The sequence below is a fragment of the Drosophila serrata genome, unplaced genomic scaffold, assembly GCF_035046125.1.
Source record: "Drosophila serrata isolate PLE 108 unplaced genomic scaffold, ASM3504612v1 contig_359, whole genome shotgun sequence".
Taxonomy (NCBI): Eukaryota; Metazoa; Arthropoda; class Insecta; order Diptera; family Drosophilidae; genus Drosophila; species Drosophila serrata.
In genome coordinates, this window is record NW_028257257.1 from 2,343,147 (window position 1) to 2,362,483 (window position 19,337).

The window sequence follows — 19,337 nt, forward strand, 5'->3', positions numbered from 1 at the left end:
ATATGTAAATATCTGATCTAATAAATATAAATATCCCAACCCATTTATCCTAAGTTATGACCACTCTCAGAAACCCGCTTATTTTAATGCAAAAATCAATAAATATATATACAAAAAAGGTTAACAAAATAAATAAAATAAATAAAGCTAAAAAAAATAAACTAACCATCATGCTGGGTGTGTAGAGACATCGGTCTTTTATCTTTGAATCAAACATTTGTGTATATATTTTATTAATGTCTTGTGTGTTGTGTTGTGTACAATGTCTGCATATTTGTTGTATTTATTATACAAAAAAAAAAAATGTTAATAAATGGTAAAGGCGATGGACAAGCTAAGCTGTACATTATTTATGTATATGTTTAATGTTAATTGTTTGACAGCGGCAAAAAGGAAAATCTGCCCAATTAGGCAGACATGAGTTGGATTTTTCTCTGATTATTGTTGTTGAATTTGGACTGCGGCCACCTTGAGCCTTAAACAACAATAATTAACAAACCAACAATTTTACGTTTTTAATTCACATTTGAATAGTTTGCTGGTGGTGTGTGTGTGTGTATCTCTGCTTTGCTTTTTCTTTATTGCTGCTGCGGTTTTTCATAAACATTGTTGCTGCGGTTTTTTGGGTTTTTGGCACACCAAAATCGTTGAGATTCCAATGCTGAGCAAGCCGAAAACAGATTTATGAATCGCAAAAATTGCTAATATGCATAACCTACCTTATACTAAACCATTATTTATGATTCATTATAATTTACGAGAGTTACTCTACTTTTAAAAATTAAAAAGCGAGAGAGGGTTAATTTAAAATAATAAAAATTATATTGGATCTACTTTGCTTTGTTTTAAAATGTATGAAGATATTAAAGAGGTTATTTTCCAGAGCTAAACCTCTGTTTACACGTTCAAAATTTCATAAATAAAAATCAAAGCAAGCTTTATATTTTCCAAAACCCAAAATACCGCAATTTCTGTTACATTTTCCGATTTAAAAGTCCACAAATCCGTTTCATCTTGCCAATCTAAATAGTAAACAAATAAATATTTACTTAAGAGCATCCCAAAAACCAGCCACCAAAATGCGAAATCGCGGCGATTAAAATGCCAAAACTATTTTTAATGGCGTTTTTTTCTTTTTGGAAAAAAGAACAGAGACAAGTTTAAGCAAAATAAAACCAAAGGAAAGGCGAAACCAACAGCAGACACAAGATAACACAAATCGAAAGAAGCATTCAAAAAAAAATCAGATGAAGAAGCTGAATATATATAATTACGTATGTGTGTGTGTAAATATAAAATACAAAATTTTTTTTGCTTCGTCTGGCTGCTGTCAAAAAGACGTCGGCATCGACTTCAACATCAACGTCGCCGCTGCAGCGCTGTCGCGTCGCCTCGTTGTTAGATATGGTGACCTACTAACCTACTTTTTCTGAAAACGTTCAAGCTCTTTACGTACAAACATACGCACACACACACAGACACCCGCACGTTATTTGTATACCCTTTCGAAAGGGTATAACAAAGACAAGGAGCTAGAATATAGCAATATAGAAAAGACTACGCTTGTCCGTCTGTCCGTCAATTTAATAAAATGTGATTTTCACAGTTAGTAAAAATTATTAGCAAATAAAAATTTGTAAATAGGTTTGCTCTATTAAATATTATAATTATATAATTATTTATTTATTTTATAAATATATATTTTGTATATATTTAGGGGATTAATTTCTGTCGATTGTCCGCTTGTCCGTCAATAGGATTTCACTCACTAAGAACAAAATATTTGCAAATACAAATTTGTAAATATGTTTGCTCTATTAAATATTATAAATACATACATATATCATAATTTATATAAAAAATCATTTTTATATATTTTTAAACAAATAATTTCTGTCAGTTGTCCGCTTGTCCGTGTGTCCGTCAATGGGGTTTTTCGCAGTTAGCACAAAATGTTTTGCAGATAAAAATAAATAAATAAATATGTGTACTTTAATAATTTTTATACTTTAAAAGACTGCAATATATACACATATTTCCTATATATTTTTCAAACTCTTAACTTAAATTAAGTGTTTCTAAAATGTATATTTTGTATGTTCTTTAAGGGTATTAATTCTTCGGGTTCTGTGTTTTCCCCATTTATTTTTTTTTTTATTAAAATTATATAAACAAAGTGGAAATATTCAACAACGCAATCGACACAGAAACAAAAAAAAAAAAAGCAGAAATAATGAAAATGAAAACGCGTAGAGAGGAGCATGTTACAAGAGTGTGTGAGTGCGTGAGGAAGCACAAAGAGAGGGAGAGAGAGAGACGTCTCATGGAGCTTTAGTTTTTTACTAAACACAAAAACAAATAAAAAACAAAAATAATCGAAACCACAAGAGATTCCCACACAACAACAAAAAACGCTTCACTGCCTCACACACAAGCACACAAAAAAATAACACAAAAAAAGCACACGCAATAACAATTCACGCCTCACACGCACTGAAGCTTCCAACCAAAAAAAATACTACAACAAAAACTATTCAATATTGAACCTAACCCAACAAAAAATGCTCAAAATGCCACAAAAACGAAACCTAAAAAAAAAGCTCACGCACTTTGTTATTATGCTTCAGTTCCCCCCACTCACTCACTCTCTTTCTATCTCTATCTCTCAAACAGTTCCCATCTCTTTCCTTGGCAACTGGCTGATATTTTTGGCAGCTTTTTTTTATGGTTTTGTGCGTAAGGGGGAAAAAACAAAAGGAACTAGAAGGGAATGGGGGAATGGGGAATCTGTAAATACACTTTAATTTCTAATTTTAGGGAAATTTAATCAAGACTACAATTTATTAAAATAGTGAAATAATTCTGAACTAAATAATGTAAGGTCATTTTGAATTTGTTATATTATTTAATAGAAATAGAAAATAATTTAGTAGTCTTAAAATCTGTCTACCAAATTCATTATAATTTTGAATTAATTTTGCTTGAAACTATTTAAAGCAATTATATATTTTAGTATTATTTAATAAAAGGATTGAAAATAATGATGTAATAATAATATTAATATCCTCTTATATATATTTTATAAAATCCAGAGAACTTCTATAAAATCTTTTAGTTTTCAGGTAAACTACTTTTAATGGTTCTCAAAAAAAAAAAATTTAAAGCTCATAACCCAGTTAAAATACACTTACTAAAGAGTATATAAATATTTAAACATAAAATACTGAAACAATCATCAATGTGAAGCATTCACGATCGTTTGCGCAATTTTGCTCATTCATCGCACGCACTTTCGTTTTTTTTCGGGTTTTGTTTCGTTTTGTATTTTGAAATATATTTTGGGTATATTTCGTTGGAGTTGCTGTTGTTGTTGTTGTTGTTGTTGTTGTTGTTGGTGACTGTATACGTTTTTCCAATCAATTTCATCAATTTACGTTAAGTTTTTTCATCGATTCGGTTCGTCATTCGTTCGATTTCCTTTTGGTGTTTCGTTTTTATTTTATTGTTTTTTGTAAGGGAAAGTCCCATTGTATCCATCGCCATATGGTTGAATTTGGGATTGGATTTTTTGGCATGTGCTGGAAGTGAATACTGAATTTGGCCTATTTCGGGGCATTTTTTTGTTGGTTTTTTGAGTTCAGTGGAGTGAGTTCTATTGTCAGGCTGGGATAGGTTCGAGTTTAGGACACTTTTTAGGACACTTTTTAAGATCCTATTTGTTGTGTAACATGGAAATTAATATCTTTTTTAACTGTTTTACTAAATCATAAACATATGGTTGAGTCGAGCCTTAAATCTAAGATTTCCTTAACTGTTTGCAAATTCTTTTATATTTTAAAGAACTTCTTAATAAAAAAAATCATTATTTTAGTGTACTCTTTTAAGGATTTTACATACAAACAGTTCGATACTATTTAAAATACCAAACTACTCCACCAATTTTATTTTGTTTTAATTTATTTATCTTAAAATTGTATATAAATTCTTTCCTTTCAACCATTTTCGTTAGTTTTTCTTAATGTTTAATTAAACATCTTTCGTTCCCTTTGAATCTTTCCACCATTTTATTGGCACAGTATTCTTTTCCAAACCCTCCTTGCCTCCTCCCTCCTTCCACTAATCGATATGTTATCTTTTTCCTGACACTTTTCCGCCATTTGTCGATTCATCTTCCTAATTTCCCCCTTAAAACCCCGAAAACATTTTCATCCATTTTCCCTTAAGTCCAGCCATTGAGAAGAAAGGAATCAGATTCTGTAGGGATTTAAAAACATATGTAGGGTATGATGGTATAATGTTATATACATAACATACATATATGCACCACCCACTGAGAGACCATTTTCCCACCCATCAGTCACACGCAGCTGTAGCCATGTACTAGATTTTTATATACCTTATATATATACATATATATATATATATATATATATATATATATGTATTTTTTTATGTACAAATAGAGAAGGAGAGAGATATAGAAACCGGCAAGAGAGTGAGAGAGAGAATGGCACTCGGCTTGAACCGATGACGCCGACGACTCTTGGCTGGTTTGGTAATCAAATCTAGGTGACCCAAATTGCATTGACCCAGTTTACAAGTGGGGAGGGTCAAAAAATAAAAAAAAAACAGTTATCCGAAACCAAAAACCAAAAACCGAAACAGAAAAATCACAATTGCAACGAAATGTGTCCTTTGAGCTCGAGTTTTGTGGCAATTAAGTGCCTCGGCTCTTAAGGTTTTCATTTACAATTTCATTTGTTAATATTTCTTTTTATTTTTTTGTGCTGCATTTTATTGTAAGTCATAAAACCAACAACCATTGAATTGCTTCTTTCTTATTTTTCATGTTTTTTGTGCATTGCAAATGTTAATTCAAGTGAAGGACAAACAAATATGCAAGTTGACAATGGAATGGAATGACGAATGACAAATGAATCGGATGGTGTCAACAGCTCTTTGGGTTAAAGTTAAACGATGTTGAAACTAATTAATTTATTTAGCCAAGTGAAGGGTTTTATGCCTACGATTAAGAAAAGAATTTAGACATTGACTAAAGATGAATTTTGGCACTGTAATTATCAGAGTTTTTTTTAAATTATAAGTTATGTTAAGGAGTAAAGGGGGTTTGATTCGAAAAACTAGGTTTTAGAATAACATTTATTACGTTATAAAATGTGTACTATAAAATAATAGTATTAATAATAAATTATATATTAGAAAATAACATAAATAATCCCTTGGGGATCTATTAATTCTAATATGAGGAGTTTATGATATATATTATTTTTCTTGCATTCTAAGATTGTAACGCTTTCCTAAATTTTATATATTTTCGAAATTATTGTATAGTTTATAAATTTTTATAAATTCCCCAACTTTGTATATATTTCCCAATCATTTATATACAATTTAACTAATTTACACAATAAACAAATTGACTGCCAAAAAAATTAAACTCAAGCAATAATCAATTTACAAAACCCAAAACGAAACGAAATTAAAATGTATTTCGAAAATAAACGCACAAGAAGCCAAAAACTATAGTAAAACAAAAAGAAACTACGCAATTGTTTTGTCTTTATTGCCTGTACAGTAGTCACCACTCACAAACGCACACTAATAGTTCGCTGGGTATTATGTAAGTTCACGTGAAAAGCAATATATATATATATACGAATAATAATAATACAAAACATGGAGAGGGAGGGGGAGGGGGAGGGTTGGAAAAACGGTTTCAATGTCTGCTTATTGTTTATGGTTTCTACTGTTTGCCTAGCTGCAATTATTATTACAATGTTATATGGCTGCCATGATCTAAATTTCCCAACTAATTATTGCGACAAAATGTCAGACGGTTGGATGCGATATGCAAAATGCGTATGAGTAATTTATTAAAATTATATATATACATATATATATGTATATATATGTATATTACATTACAGTTGCGGTGGAAATAATAGTAGTAAAACTTGGTATTTTTGTATATTTTAGTATTATATCATTATAATTGATTAATGATCAACAAGGGTGAATAATACGTATACGTAATATCTTTAATTATTCAGATTTTGTTAAAATATTGAACTGACTTTAATTTCCCTTTCTATATTTAAGCTAGTTTTATTTATTTTCAATGAAAGAATACTTGATTTTAGCTAAAAGAAATAATTACCTAGGTTTACATGTCGTATACGTAATATTTTCAATTATTACAACTACTATTTTATTAAAATTATTTTGTTAGGTAATTAAGCTAGTTATTTGTTTATTGTTTTATTTGCAAACAAATAATTTTTATATTTTAATTTTAACTAAAGGGAATGATAACCTAGGATAACAGGGCGTATACGTAATATAATTATGAAACTGTTATTATTAAAAAATAAAAGAGACTAGTTTCTTTTTTTAAAAGTAACCTAGTTTATTTTATTTACATAGAAATAATTCTTTTTTTTTATTTTAATTAACGAAATGATAACCTTTATAATTATATTACGTATACGTAATATATGTAATGATAAAATATTGCTGGATTTTCAAATATTGTAATATTCATTAAAAAGCGACTATTTTTTCGGAACTTAAAATACTTTAAATGACATAACTCGAATTTTAAACTAAAATTTAATTAACTTATTACTTTTTCCTAAGAATGCTTATAAATATGTTTTCATAAAGCATTTTAAGTAGAATAAAGTAATTCCTTTATTGTATTTTACATTAATATGCTTATTTTTGTTTTAAAAATTGTATTTTAAATTAAAAAATAAAATTTTTGAATTTAAAATACAATTTTTAAAATAATAATTTTATTTTTTAATTTAAAAATGTGGTATTTTAAACTCAATATCAATACTTTAAAGTTCCAAAATGCAATTTATACTTCTACAAAAAATGTATTACAAATATACTCCAGGTAGACATAAATATTTGACCGCAACTATTAGTGTTTCATATCGCTGCCACCTTAATATTTTTCCAAATCTTAATCGCTCTCTCTCTCTCACTCACTCTCGCAAACGTTCGCATTTTCGGTGATGTGTGAGAGCGAAAGCGAGACAAAAACTTGGCCAAGTGCAGTAGGCCATGCAAATAGTCAAAGTGGGTCAGCAGCTATCAAAAGCTAAAGCTATATCAACACACATCGGCTGAGACTCACATATACACACTCGCACACACACACACACACACACACACACACTAGCAGTTGCCGAAAAGCTTCGGCTTGCCTCTCGTTCCTTCTTCGGGTTTTCTTTATTTCTTTTTTCTTTCGTATCAGATAAGCCCCAAAACACGAATTGTAAGCAAATTATAAATATAAATAAAACGCAACACGTTCACACACACACAAAAACCTCCCAAAAAACATATTTCTTGTTTATTTAAATATGAGAAGAGTGACAAGCAACAACAATAATAACAACAACAACAACAACAATAAGAGTTACATCATATGGCAATCCAAGGTGTAAATTATTTCATATTATTTGCTGTAACAATTTTTGTATTTTTATATTTGTTTAAAGGTCTTTGATTACGAAATGTTGTAGGGTAATTTTTTTGTGTCTAGCTGGATGTGTGATTAAATATGTTTATAATAAATTAAAGACCTTGGATGGTGTGGTATTTGTTCACGTGATTTGAGCTTTATGTTTTGGAAATTTACGTAAATAATCGAGTAGATGGATTAATAGATGAAGAAAGAGGTTTATTAATAATTTATTATATTACTTTTATATAAAAAAAAAACAGATATGAAGCTAACTTCGGAAGCAGAAATTTCCAATTGAATTATAGAATCAAATTGGAAAAAGATAATTACTAAGCTTAAGCTTATTCGCATCCTGTAAATCGATATTTTCAATATTTTTATTTGACAACTTTTTGCAACAAATCAATGTTTAAAAAACTCATAACTAAGCCAAAAAAGCATTAATTTTAAATCGGAAAGCAGTCCTGTGTTAGTTTTTATTAGGGTAATAAATCTGCATACATAGTTTAAAATGTAAAAAAATTCAATTTTTTTTTTAATTTCTTTTCAAATTTTAACAAAAAAGGATGTTGAAAAAAATTTGAGTTTTTTTTTTCTTCAAAGATGGCTAGATCGACTCGGCTGTTAATGCTGATCAAGAATATATATGACTTATAGGGTCGGAAATGATTCCTTCATATATTTATAAGCTTCTGACTGTAATTGTAATACTTTCCAAAGGTATAAAATACCACTTTAAAATGGTTTTCTTTCTGTATTTACACAACTTATTCAAAAGTAAATAATAAGTACCCGTTTTACACTTAATATTTACTGTATGAAATTCAAACTAATATAAAATTTCAAGCATAACCGTTTTGTTTTACTTGAAAAGGAAGGAAGTTCCACAAAACTCTTAAGTAATAATCCTCCTACCTACAACACCCCTCCCTTAAAGCAATTGCAGCATTTGAAAGCGTTTAAAATTTACAATGACAAAAATCATAAATAAACATAATTGCCGCATAAATAACTTCATTGTCTGTTACTAAAAATGTACCTTAAAACAGAAAAATAACAAGTAAAATCATCCAAGTAAACGCAAAAACCCAAAAAAATAAAAACCAAGACCTGCCGCAACAATTTCAAAAGGCAAAACTGAAAAAAAACATTAAGCGTACAGACAATAAATAAAAATGCAAACAAAAAAATATATGCAAAAACGCAAAAGCGGGAAGTGTCAACAAAAATTGCAGTAAGGTGGAATACAACATTTTTTTATTTCAAGAAAGTAATGAAGGAAAAATACAACAACAAAAATGCAATTGTGCGATAAGCTTAAGACTGATAAGAGTCAGGCAGTATTTTTTGCAGTTTTCGTACACTTTTTGCAAGCAAGCTTATCACTAAAAGTGCGTTTTGTTGGCCCATTTAACTAAAAAAATATATAACTAAGATTTAATCAGTTATCGTTTTAGGTCTACCAATATTTAAACGTTTCTTTTACTTATGGTTTTAAATTTTACTCGATTTTTTAATAATATTTATAATGAGTAAATATTTTAAAACTGTATTTTAAGCTGTTTGTTTATACTTAATATACTAAATTTAGAGACGTAACTATTTTCTTATTGTATAATTTACGTAAACAAATGTAAATTTCTAATTGTTTAAATATGATAAGCTTAATATAAAATAAGTCATAATATTAAAGATAAGCTACAATTAGAATTAATCGTGTATATTTTTATTTTATTTATTTTCCTTCACTTTTTTGTGTTTATTTTTTATACATTTGAGCTTTGCAGCCAAAAAGCTCACATGTGTTTTTTATAATTTCGTTATTTCTTTTTTTTTTAGTTTGCATTGCGCCTTGCATGCCGTTCCGCAAAAGCTTAAAGTTTCTTTATGGCGCGTGTGTTTCTTTTTTATTTCCTTTTCCCCTTCTTCTTCTCCCTCTGCATCTGTATCTTTGTATCTTTATATCTTCTTGTATTTCTTGGCTGTGTTTTGAGGATCTTTTAGGTTTCCGTTTTATTTGCAATTCTGTCTTGTGTGTGTGTTTGCAGTTGGCGCCACTCAACTATGCACACGCACACATGTGCAAACTGCAAAAGCTCCCCCGGCAACCGGCAGCAAAAAGCTTTGGAATTGGCGCTAGTATGGGGGTTCTTTATCTACGCGTGTGCTTGTGTGTGCGTGAGCCCCAACAGAAGTGCGAATGTGTCTCTGTGTGTGTGCGAGTGTGTGCCGCCGCCTGCTGCAAAAGCAAATTTTAAGTTTTCTTTTTTGCTTATTTTGTTTTGTTGTCTTCTTTTTTCTTCTCGAGAATAAACTATGTATTTGCGAGTGTATTTGTGACTGGAAGATTAAAAACAAAACTGGTTCAACTTTGACGATTGCTGAATGCGCTTTGTCAAAACGCGAATAGAGAAGAATGGGAAATGGAGAGAAAAATAGGAAATTAAAGGGATGAGGAATTATTTATATTAAAATACCTTTCTTATTTTAAGGTTACAAAATATTCTGTGTGGTATTAAAACTACTTAAATTTGTAAATTACCGAGCTTATTACCTATTTTTGACTATATCTTAGTTTTCTTCGCTTTAAATTGCGATATAAATAATATATTTACCCAGTAAACTATTCCTTTAACTTAAATTTTATATTCCCACTAAATCTAATACATTTTCTTCCAAACAAATAACCAGCAAACATTTTCCTTGTGATCAAATAATCAATTTTCACTTAAACATTTATCATTGACGCTTGGATTGTTCAACAAACAATTCTATTATAATTCCATCAAGGCTAAGTAACTGTAAATTGTTGAAATTTGGGTTAAGTATACTCTTTACTCTTTTCCGACGCTTAATTTTCTTTTTTTTTATTGATAATACTCAATCACTGAAGCTCGCACATGACGTATACGTAATTTGAAATGAAAAAAACGTCGACATTACGTATACGCAGCGATAAGCAAAGATAAGAAACGCGCTGTAGTAATGCCCACACTCCTCCTGGTAAATGTAAAAGCGCAATTTCCCGCAGAAAGAAGGTAGAGCTCATAGCAAAAATAAAAAAATAGAAACAACAATAAAAAACGAACCAAATCGAACGAGTTACGCTGTCAACAAATAAAGCAATAAATAACCAAATGATGACAATAAAAAAATTGACTTACATAAAGCATAGATAAAAAAGAAACACATTGTATGGACAATTTTAGAAAGAGGTGGAAGAGGATTTTAAATGTAATAATTCAGAAATAAAAAGATAAAAAATAAATGAGAAATACATAAATAAATTAATAATTAAATTTAGAATAACAAAAAAAAATGAATAGGAATTAAATAAATAACTAAAAACCTTAGAAAATAATGTCTAGAAATCAATTAAATATTTAAAATTGATAAAGACGTGTTTCTACAGTTCCAAAATCAATTAAAACTAGTTCCAAGTATTCCTATAAAACATAAATAATATTATTTAAATTTTCCAAAGATTTCTAAAAGAAAACCACGCTTATAAAACATCTAAACATGTCACTAAATAATCATTTAAATCCCCAAAATGTCATCAATTCAATTAAAAGAAGAAAACCCCGAAAAAACAAAACAAGCAATAAAATAAATAAACAAAGAACATAAAGAATGCAAAATGCAATGTAAGTAGGTCAGGGTGCAATTCAGAGGTGAGAGCGAGATGTTGCACTCACAATGAGCGACAAAGATGGCCAGAGAAAATGAGAATTGTGCAGCGCAAAAAAAAAGAAAGAAAAATCAATGCGCATTCTCTCCCGCTCTCTCTCTCTCTCTCTCTCTCTTTCCCACTGATTGCATCTGCCGCTGCATAAAATCCCACCCAAACCCCCTTTTCCCGCCCCAACTACACCCCATTTGGCATTGCAAAATTAGTGCAAGCAGCGTTGCCGGCGTTGAATGTGGCACAGGGTCAACATGGCGACCCATTAGCACACTTTTCCAACCCCAAGTGCGGCGGGTTAAGGGGTATGACTGCATCCATATACTATGTAATATTATATATTAGATACTATATATAGCAGACATAGTATATATATCCCCATAGGAGACAGACAACCAGACATTGCTAGACAGACAGAGAGTCACTTCTCAATGGCAAATGGCCTTTTTTCTCGAGCTTAAGGTTAACAACAATAAAATGGTCAACGAAAACGCAATGATAATAACAACATTATAGAGATAGAAAGAGAGAGAGAGAGAGAGGGGGGAAAAAACACAGAATAAATAATACGAAACAACAAATAAAACACGAAAACATTTAACCATTTGCATCATTGGAAAAAAATGAATATAGTAAAATGAATACAAGTAAATGAATACACTAAAATGAATACAACGTATTTATAACATTTACAAGATGGCAAATAATTTATATTTAAAGGTGGAAAATAAACCCTAATGTTTACATAAAAAAAACTAAAAAAGGAAATTTGAAGATTGTTATTTGAATTTCTTTAATATGGAGTCCAGCTTTTATAATGCAACATATTTATAAATGGGTTCATTTATTAATTAAAATTTATTACTTTTTATATTATATTTTATAAATTATACCTTAACCATGTATTCGCATTTAAAAATCTTTAAAGTCTACAAAATATACCCCACTATTTGTTTAAATAAACATTTTCCACACCTAGAATATGCTGCATATATTGTATGCATAAATATATAATAATAATTCATACACCTTGAGAAATATTGAATATGAACAACCATACCCTCGTAAAACACAATATTATTCCCGTATTTCAATGTGAAACCCTGAAGGGTTCAACGATCCATTTAAAACTTGAAATAAAAACCTTAATTACTCGCTTCAGAATTCCCCAAGATGCAGTGAAAAGAATACATTCCTTTAATAAACCAATTACTATGCTTATTTAGTTAAACAATTTGCAAACAAAACAAATGAAACCTACCCCTTTCCGATTACCGATTAGCGATTTACCTGGGCTCTAATTACTATTGTTTAGTTGCTACAATTGAATGCCTTGGTTTTGATTTTTTGCTTTTAACTCTTTATATTCAGGGTGACCAAATTAAACTTGATATTTTATACATTCGTTGGTAGAGTTTTTTCAATGTTCCATCCTTGATTGCATTTACAAGATTTCTGTTTTCTGATCGCTTGACTAAACCCTATTCTAAATGTTAGTGTGTGTTTAGTTATTGGGTTCAATTACCAATTTGCGGTTTGCCAATGGCAAATCGTGAGAAAGACATCGAAATTAATGCAGGTGTGAATGACCAATGTGGAGGATAGAATGTGAGGGATTTTTTACCATTTGCTTCAATTAATTGTTAACTAATTGCTATAAGCATTATTTTAAAGACCAAGTCAGGCATAAATTAAAAGGGAATTACTAAATATTTAGTTTAGGTTTTTGGTTAATTTACTTAATCTAAGGGAAAAAAAATAAAGGAAAAATTATATATGCTATATGTTTTGGAGAGAACTAAGGTAATGTAACCAACATTTTAATAAATATACATACTTAAGTATGAAGATCCAAAATATGGAATTTGTTAAATATATTTCAAAGTTATACTGCAATTAACTCTAAAATATATTTTAATAAATATATTAAATTTTTTTGTATACTTCTTTTATATGTTCTTCTTAATTTAATATTGTTTAGTTCCAATCCCTTTATATTAAGTTTGTTAATACCTTTCTTCTTTAATTTATTTTAAATATGTTCAGTCTCCATTTTTTTATATTTAAGTTGTTTAATTATTACTTCAATAATGTTATTAAAAATTGTTTAGTTTTAATCTTTATATATTTATCTTGTTTATTTCTTTCTTCTTTAATATAATTTAAAATGGTTTAGTTAGGATCCCTTTTACTATTTGCAATTTTAATTTAATTTAAAACCCTTCTTCTGACCTCTTTAAGGGCTTAAAGACTATTTGAAACCAGGTCAATCTATATTTTCTCTGACACTCTTTAAATCTTTAAACATTTCCCAATGCCAAACACTGCTTTCCACCCAAAATCCTTTTTCAAAGTCATACACACACACCCACAAAAAGGCAAGGTTGCAGCTTAAGTCAGACGATGTGGCAGACATAATTTGCATATAGAATGACCTTGAGTATAAACCAAGGACTCAACGGGTTGGCGGCATTATCCTTGGAACAGAGCACCACCACAACAGCCTTCGAGGTCCAATTGAAAGACCTTGAAATGCATTCGTCGCTAGAACCCCAGCATATAGCATATGTAGCATATACATACATATATATATGTATATAATAGTATCTATATGCCATATGCATAGTCAATGTCATGCCCCAATTCGTCGCTGCTATTTCGCGCTGTCTTTTTGCGCACTTTTTGAAAATGCAACAAGCTGCTAGCTGACTTTGACCCATTTAAATCCTTTGAGGTGAGCATAGACGCACGACGAGTGCGACGGCGGCAACGGCGATGCAATCTATGTCAATGTCAGCCGGCATTGCGGGCGGTTGCGGCGGCGGCAAATAAAACCAACTGAGGCAGAACACTCGCAACAGCAACAGCAGCAGCAGCAGCAGCAACGGCAACAAAAGTAGCCGCCACAACAGATGCACAGAGAAAAATAATGCACAATTATGTACAAAATCGTTATCATAAAATATTAAAGTATTTGGTTTTAATTTAAACAATTTCATTGAAGAAATTTTGACTTTTATAAGAAAATGTTTATATCTTTTAAAACTTGAACACAAAAAAGAAACTAGTAAGAAAGCTATGCCAGGAGTATGCTCGACTGAGAAGTACCCAATATTGTGTGCATTAAATTTTAGAACTTACAGAAATAACTTATTTTTTCCATTACAAAGAAGTATTTAATTAAACAAACTTATTAAAATATAATGAATTCTATAAGAAAAGGGAAAAAGGGATACAAAATCTCATAAAAGATGAAAATATATATATGTACATATATTATTCGATATTTTTATATGAGCTTTTTTTCAACAAATCCAAGTTAAAAAAAACTCATAACTAAACCAAAAATTCATTGATTTTAATTCGGAAAGCACTCCAATTTTATTTTTTATTAGGGTAATAAATCTCCATACTCCATTTAAAATGTAAAAAAATTTAAATTTTTTGTCAAATTTTATAAATTTCAAGCCCTATAAAATGTTGAAAAAATTTGTCACATTTTTTCTTAAAAAAACATACAGAAATCGATTCAGCTGTTGATTCTGATCAAGAATATATATGACTTATAGGGTCGGAAAAGACTCCTTCCCACAGTTATAAGCTTCTGACTAAAATGATAATACCATTATTTGAGTCTATATTTTTATATGACAATTTTTTCAATAAAATTAAGTTTTAAAAAACTCATAACTAAGCCAAAAAAACATTAATTTCAGATCGGAAAACAGTCCTATGTTAGTTTTTACTATGGGGATATATCTGCATACTCAGTTAAAAATGTAAAAAAATTAATTTTTTGTTTAAATTTTGTCAAATTTTGATAAAACAAAATTTGAAAAAATTAAAAAAAAAAAAAATGTTTTTTTCTAAGATGCCTAGATCGATTCAGCTTTTGATGCTGATCAAGAATATATATGATTTATAGGGTCGAAAATGACTCCTTCACATATTTACAAGCTTCTGACTAAAACTATGGTACCCTTGCAAGGGTAATTAATGGAAATAATTTAAGAGCATAAATAATCATCCTAATATTTCTCCGTGTAACTGGGGAGAGTGTACCATAGAGAGCGAAAGAGAGGGGGCAAAGCAACAAAGCAACAGCGACGCGACTGCGACTGCGACTGAGACGCCGGGGCTGCGGCTTCGGCTGCGGCTGATGCACACAATGACCTTCAAATTTCTATGCAATTTCGCTTTTTGCATTTGTTTTTGTTTTTGTTTTCGTCTCGCATCCTTGGGCCCAATCTCCAATATTAGAAAACGCAAGCGAGCGAGCGCAACAGCGATTCGTTTGCGCTTGACCCAAATTCTAATGCCGCTGCCGGCGACCTTGCTCCATTTTGCCTCTCTCTCTATCTTTCTCCCTATCTCTTTTTCCCTTTCCTAGGGACGAATCATTAAAGCAAGAGGGAAAAAGTAAGCTGCACTTTATGGGCTTTCTCTGCCCCAAGGTTGCTGCAGTGTGGCCAAACGTATTTAGTACGCAATTAAAGGCGTTTTGACATTGTTGAATGTCAATAAAACGGATTTTCAGCACAATGCGTGCCGCTAAAATGGAAATAAAACAATTGCAACCAACTTGCTGACAGAAAAATAAAAAATAAAAACACACAACATTACGTGAATTTTGCAATGTTTGATCATACATCATAGACATTTAGTTGACAGGCCGCTGTCTTACATACATAGTCAGTTTGCTCATTTAATTGCTATTCACGCATCGACAAACTTATCGAGCGAATTTTTCCCTCAATTTACATTTTCTCATACTCGTTGGGGTACTTGTGTTATTTAAATAAATTAAAAAATTAAGCTAAATAAAATTATATTTTTAATAATATCATATACAAGTTTAAAATACCTTCATGAATTAATTTAAGAGTTTAAGTCTTCATTTAAAAACCGAATCAATTCCAAAATATTGAAGAAAGAACTTTCGGAAACCAAGGAATTGAAAAAAGGAATAGCCTAACCTTAAGCTCTAAAGTTTATAAACAATTACTTATAAGTTATTCAGATGTGTGACTATGCAAATATAATTGCCATAAATAATTTCGCCAAACAAAAGAGCATTTAAATTTCGTCTTATTGAAAAACCAAACAATAATAAAAAATAAAACACAACCTCCAAAAGTAGGTTAGTTGCATTTTTATAGACATTTCAAATGGATTTTTATGGCTGCATCCGACGCCGGCATGGAGCTAAGTTGTGCGAGGCTAACTGGGGAAAAGGGGGGAACCAACCCAGAGGTACATATTTATACACTCTGTGCATATTTAAACTTAGCATTGCACTTGGCACACAAAGATTTAAGACAGACGACCCGCCGACCGACCGACAACAGAATGTCTGTCTGACAGACTGGATTTTTGCTGGTGGGGCGGGCACGCCAAAGTAATGACAAGTTTCGTGAATATATCAAGGTTTAAATCGATTTAAATTGAAAAAAAAGTGTATTAAATGTAATGGAAAAGTCTGTAGATTAAACTATAAACATGAAATACGTGAAAGAATGATTGCATTTTAATTGATTTGCAATTATTTCTAAGGTTTGTTCATACAAAATCCTATTTTTGTTCAAGGCCAAGAAGAGGTTTATAAACAAAAGGCTATTGCTATATCATATAATAATGAAAAAATATGGCATAAATTATAAATATGACAAAAAAGCTATTATTTGTTCCACAATAATTTAATATAGTAATTGTTATCTTTTTGTTTATCCTTTTATAGTTTCTATCGAAAGTTTCAAAATTAGTTTTTGAGTTGTTTTATGTTTTAATTATGGTTTTTTTTTTATAGCATCCGGAAAGTATTAGTTTTTGTTTGTATTTATATTTTTATTATTATTGGTAAGTATATTTTATGCTATTATTGTTATATTTATTTAGTTTTTATTTATTTAAACACTAAACAGTCATATTAAAAATAATCGTTAATTATTATTATTTGGTATTATTACATTTCGAAGCATTTGGTGTATCATTTTCTATAGGTTTATTTATTTTTGTTATCAGTTTCTTATTTCGTTTGTTGTTCACTTCCGTTTTTGTTCATGTTTCCTTGAAGTTTCGTTTATTTATTTATCATTTTATATCTTTATAAAGTATTTCCTTTCTCCTTTTGATTCAGTTTGCACTTTTCCAGCAACAACAAGAATATAGTCAAATACATTTTGCCAAGCTAATTAACGCGGGATTATAAGAATATATAGATAAGATATGTCTGACTTACCCCCATTATCATCGATTTCTAGACCGAATTCATCCTCGGACATGGACTCATCATCGGTGCTGAGATTAGAGCCACTATTGTTGCCACTTTGCATGTGATGTTGCTGCTGCTGCTGCTGGAGATGTTGCTGCTGTGGTGTTGTACTGGCATTGCTGCTATTATTGCTATTATTGGGCGATGTGACTTTTGGGACACATGAACTGGCAGCCAATTCCTCAATACTGTGCAACGAGCTCCTCGTCGGATTGGCAGTGGTCGTTGTGGATGTTGCTGATCCTGATCCTGATCCGGAACCAGATCCCGATCCCGATCCCGTAGCCGTTGTGGTTGTGGTACTGATAATGTGACTATCATCCTTGCCCACTTGCACCTCAAAGTCCAGCAACTGGGCTGTGGTGGAGGAGAGGAAATTGCTGGTTGACACAGAACCGGAAGTTGAAGAGGAGTTGACCACCTCGAGGGGTTTCAATTGATGATACTCCACGGGTGGTACAATATTATTATTATTATTATTATTCTGAGGATTCTTTTGCAGCAAAGTTGGATCGATGCACTCATTGTTGGTGTGATTGGTGCGATGATTGGGAAAGAGAATGTTGGCAAAAGATGGCATCGTCACGGATTCAATAATCACCGAATTTGATGGTCTCACTGCCTTAGCCTCCACATTGTTGTTGTTGTTGTTGTTACTGGTGATGTTATTATTGTTATTATTAGTAGTATTATTATTATTGGTAGTTGTAGTAGCCGTTGCAGTGGTAGTTGCTGCCGCTGACGCAGTGCCCATTAGGGTCATATTATTACTGTTGCTATGTGGATTTGGACTGGCCACAAAGAAGCGTTCGCAGAGTCCGCTCAAGGATATGCCGCCATCCAATTGACTGGCATCGATTGCCTGCAACGTGCTAAAGTTATCTGCTGCAGATGCTGCTGGTGCTGCTGATGCTGCCGTTGGTGTCCCAGTTGCATCCTTTTGCTGCATCTGCAGGTGGGAGTAAAATGGTAGCATTGGTGTACTGCCAGCGGCTAGCATTTGATCCTTGTGATGATGGGGCAGCAACAGGGACTGATGTTGCTGCTGCTGCTGCTGTTGCTGCTGCTGCTGCTGTTGCAGGTGGTGATGGTTGCTGGTAGCTTCTGTTGCATAGTTGGTGCCGTTGCTTTCCGCCAGCATTGAAGGTACATTGAAGGTATCCATTTTATTGCTATTTAGGTTGTAACAACTAGTTTCCTAATCTTTTGTACGTTTCGTTGTGATGTGTGTGTGAGTGTGTAAGGTGATGGTGATGGCAGGTAACGATAGTATTCGTAGGTTTTTTTTTGGAATTGCTTTCCTGTTTTTAAGGACCTGCAAAAAAAATAAAATCAATCATTAGCATTAAACTTTAATATTTAAAAGGGTTGAGGAAAGTGGAACAAGGATATTACAAGTACAGGTCAACGAGGCAAGGTCAGGTTGAAGGTCGCTTCACTGCAAATGTGGGCCAAGGACGAGCCTAATGGTATACCAAAGCGGGCCAAGGTCAACTCTTTACAGAGTCAGGAGTAGGAAAAGCTTGAAAAGCTCTCTGGATAACATTTGAACACTCGAAGTTATCGATTTTGAGATTGTTTATTAATTATACATTTTATTTTTGGTTAAAAACAAATAAATAAAGAAAGTTTATCATTGCGTGCTTTTCTATTAAAAATAAATAAAAAGGACCCCCTTTACTAAAAACTATTTTTGTAAACAATTTTTTAGTGTTATCTTTTTAAAACATTATAAATATGTTTACCTGCTCCTAGAATATTAACCCTACGACATTTTGGTACATACATATACATAACTTTTGATATAAACCCCTCTTTGTAACCAGTTTACCAATGTAAATCCATTAAACATTATTAAAAAAATACTTTTTCTGTTGCAAAAG

General features: G+C 31.2%; 1 protein-coding gene across 1 annotated transcript in view; it reads right to left on the reverse strand.

Annotated features, from left to right (window-relative positions):
- Positions 1–19,337, reverse strand: part of ftz-f1 (ftz transcription factor 1) — a 52,510-nt gene that overhangs the window by 31,311 nt on the left and 1,862 nt on the right. Inside the window, exon 2 of the mRNA XM_086838657.1 lies at positions 17,422–18,769. Within this exon, the coding sequence (XP_086694783.1) occupies positions 17,422–18,619 (1,198 nt within the window). The 5' untranslated portion in view covers positions 18,620–18,769. The remainder of the gene's footprint in view (positions 1–17,421; positions 18,770–19,337) is intronic.